At 37.2% G+C, this 3,584-nt stretch overlaps 1 protein-coding gene across 1 annotated transcript; it reads right to left on the reverse strand.

Annotated features, from left to right (window-relative positions):
- Positions 1–514: 514 nt before the first annotated feature.
- Positions 515–3,100, reverse strand: LOC111908770 (protein S-acyltransferase 18). The gene is made up of 9 exons (XM_023904578.3): positions 2,891–3,100; positions 2,634–2,747; positions 2,220–2,549; positions 1,928–1,996; positions 1,771–1,842; positions 1,558–1,686; positions 1,364–1,444; positions 1,120–1,284; positions 515–1,042 (listed from the first exon to the last, which is right to left on the reverse strand). Exons 1-9 carry the CDS (start codon positions 2,930–2,932, stop codon positions 590–592), a joined length of 1,455 nt encoding a protein of 484 aa, XP_023760346.1. The 5' UTR covers positions 2,933–3,100; the 3' UTR covers positions 515–589.
- Between the last annotated feature and the right edge of the window lie 484 nt (positions 3,101–3,584).

Raw genomic sequence — 3,584 nt, forward strand, 5'->3', positions numbered from 1 at the left:
CTAATATCAAAAACTAGGGTAAGACTGGAGAACAATGATCCACTAGAGAATCAAGAGTCTTGTCCTAAGACGAGCCAAAGTCTTATCCAAAAGCCTAGCTTGAGAACGAAAAAAATCCTCACAGTATAACTTAATTGTAGGTAAAATGGCTTAAAACTAAGTATAGGGTCTAACGTGTGAACGAGGCTATAGTGCATGGGACCATTTGTGTAAATAGGAGTTTTGTGTTCAGTTGTGAGTGATCGTAAAGTAGGTTTTAAGTTCTAAGTTCTTTCTTTTGGTTTTTCCATCTGTATCGCATATATCACAAGAAGTCATTAAAATCCTTTTCGGCCATTCTTTATTGAGTTTAATTTGTCTCTAGTTATTCGATTGGAGTGAGTTGGTTTTTTCTTTTGTGAAACATCCTGTTTTACTCTTCAATGGAACAGTTCTCCGTTGCATTGCATATACCTTTATACTTCAGTATTACTACCATTGATTGTAATGCAAGATAGATAAATTGAGAAGCAAATCAAAAGAACAGAAAAACTTGTAATAATTAAAAGTAAATAATTTATCTTTCTCAAAGACTGAGAGAAGAATATATCTATCTTGGGGACGGGGATGACTCACTCTCGCCCTTCTTCAGAACAGAGCATAACACCTGCCTTGAAATATAGGTATCAAGTTCCCTAGACACATCTGTTAACTTAAGATCGAAATTACTCTTATACTTTTGGTTTGGTGATGGAGAAATAGATACCCGTCTTCTTGGGCTTGAGAACCTCCCAGGCGATCCAGGTTTTACAACAAGCGGAAGAGGAGTCATCAACAGTCCGTTTTTGGTCTCCAGTGGTAATGGTAATGGCTTAATTAGGGAATCATCCTTTTGTCTCGTGAACCTTTCCCTAGCCTTTGCAGCAGCTGCTACAGCTTTCTCCCTGCTCATATTGATAAGCTTCCATGGATTAATACTTGCACGAAAACCACCCTCCTGCTTCTGCTTCTTTGTTGTCTGGGTAGGTTCTCTATCGATTCTTACAGAAAGTCTGTGCTGGGTCTGAAAAAATAAAAAATTAAACAAATTGTGTCTCACACACCCAAGACAAATTAAACAAATTGTGCCCCAATAAGTACCTCCGGTGTTCTCTCTCTACACATACACATGGCGAATTTTGTTTTTTTAGGGGAATCAAAGTCTATACTCTCTTCAGAAGACAAATCCGAATCATCAGACAGCTCTAGTTCCGCCAACTCATTTTCTTCTTTCAATGCCATTATGTAATCATAAGTTCGCATTCCCTATAGTTTTAGTTTGATCATGAGATGTGAATCATTATTAAATAGAAAATTAACAATCATATATCATCGGATTTAATACCTTTCGGATAAGAACAACATGAAAGAAGAAAAGTTGTCCTAGAGCTGCTGAACCATAAGCTGTGAGTAGAACCAGGAAAACCTGTCACATTGATATGATAAACACTAATAATCAGTTTGTAATGTATGATTGATAATTGATAAACAAACAGAGAGCAGAGAGGTTTTATGAGTTTGAAACTAAGAACAACTTACGCAGATGGCTGAAAGAAGTGGTCTAGGAAAATGAACATGGAGCCTTCTTTGAAGCTCCATGTCTAGCCCTTTTGCATCGATAAAGCACCTAATAAAAACCACAACTGCGGTCCCTCCTTCTATCATAAGCTGGAAGGATGGATTATCAAAACTTTGTGGTCAAACAAACACATGACATGAGGAGATATTAATGAAAAATAGCACCTCACTTACCATTAACAAGACAAAGATGAGGAGAAGAATGAAGGTTCTGTAGTTCTTTTTCCCAACACAGTTGTTTAACCACTGGAACCAGAAATCATTATTACTTACTTTCAGATTTTTATAAAATAATGAAAGAAACAAAACAAGATATTCAAATCTTAGTTACCCTGCAGTGGTGATCAAACCCTTCAACACAGCGATTGCAGGTCCTGCAGTGCTTGCTCTGCTTTTTAACCTATAAAAAAAGAAGGTCGAATAGTATTAATTAATATTATAAAAAGAATGTTAGAAAATAGGGGTAGGAAACACAGAATCTAAATTGCTTCATAGATCATGCAGGTTGATTTTCCGTGTTGACATATCTGGCCTTATATACAATTAATTATGCACCCGGCATCAGCCAACTTCATAGTTTAAATCCCCATTTTAACTCCATTTATATAAATTAAAGTACGGACCTGAGAATCACATAGAACGCAAAATGAGATGTCTGCTAGTAGTGGGTCAGGTGAAACTGAATCATCCTTAATGACAAGAGGGAATGGAAGCAGAGGCTCCATCTGAGCTGTTGTACTCAAAGGATCCAGGTACTTGCGCCTTATAAATTTCTGAAGGATCTTGCGCTCAATTTTAGTGAAAAATCTCATAACTATGTGACCCAGTATAAAACCATAATTGAGCTGCGAAACTGCATTGGACATGCTCTTCTTCTTCTTCCTTTTAAAGTTAGTTTTATCAGTCGGGTCAATTGCAGTGCACCTGACAAATAAAAGCATAACTGCAAGTGCCTGAAGAAATTCAAAAGAAAATTTTGATGAGAGGAATAAAATGATGAGCAATTAATTAATTGTCACCGATTGTTTGCTACCTACCGTAAAAGAAAAGATTGACGTGACGACAATCACAGTGGTCCGGGTACCAAGGAAAAGCCCAAGGAAGGTATAGAAGGCTACAACCAAGAAACCGTATATTGACATTCCCACTATCTGTAAACACACACATAAGGATTAAGGAATGAGTTGAAGGAACAAATCAACTCCCCTAGTAATCTTAACCAGGTGAAGTTTTTGAAAAGAACGCAAATAAACAAGTCGGCAGCAGCAACTGTAAAACCCAAAAAGGAGGTAACCTGTAGAGGGTGAAGGGGCCGTTGCCAGCCATGGCGCCTCATAATTTAGGAGCAACAAAAGATGAGATATTTCAGCTGAAGAATCCTCCTCAGACAACGTCGAGTGAGTAAACCCTAGAAAGCGTCTCCGTTTGCCTAGATTTAGTTTGAAACCACTGAAATCTACTCCATTGACTTCAACGGTCGACTAACTCCATTTGTATTTTGAATTTTGAGTGAAAACCAAATTGGGATTCTATGATGCGGCTCCGGGTCCTTCAACTTTCCAAGTAATAAAATAAACCCCAAAATATTGAAAAATAATTATTTTAATTTTATTAATATAGTCATTTAATTTAAACAAAATTACAGAAATGCTCACAGTGGTATGTTGAAATAGGCACATAAAATCCAACTTTAAGAAAATGGACAAACTTGGTCCTTGTGTAATTGTGTTATTTCGATATTACAAAATTGGTCCTTCCGTCAAACGGCGTCGATCACGTGTCGTTTATTCCCATCACGTGCATAGCATGTGAGGGTAAAATGGTTCTTTTACGTTGCTCGTTCAATTGGTCTTATTTAAGGGTTTAGCCCTGTCGATCTCTTTCTTTCTATCTCTTTTTTTCTTCTCCAATTCTCTCTTTCTTCTCCAACCCGTTACACACACATCAAAGATGACTGTTTGCTTCTGTGGTTGAGGAGTTGTAGTTAT

This window comes from Lactuca sativa, chromosome 9 (genome assembly GCF_002870075.4).
Source record: "Lactuca sativa cultivar Salinas chromosome 9, Lsat_Salinas_v11, whole genome shotgun sequence".
In the NCBI taxonomy this organism is placed as follows: Eukaryota; Viridiplantae; Streptophyta; class Magnoliopsida; order Asterales; family Asteraceae; genus Lactuca; species Lactuca sativa.

Excerpts from the sequence above, each read along its gene's own strand:
- LOC111908770 (XM_023904578.3), bottom strand. The coding sequence starts at position 2,932 with ATGAGGCGCCATGGCTGGCAACGGCCCCTTCACCCTCTACAG. Across the intron at positions 1,997-2,219 it reads GCGTTCTATGTGATTCTCAG|GTTAAAAAGCAGAGCAAGCA; the intron begins GTCCGTACTTTA and ends CTTTTTTTATAG. Across the intron at positions 1,687-1,770 it reads TCATCTTTGTCTTGTTAATG|CTTATGATAGAAGGAGGGAC; the intron begins GTAAGTGAGGTG and ends CCATCCTTCCAG.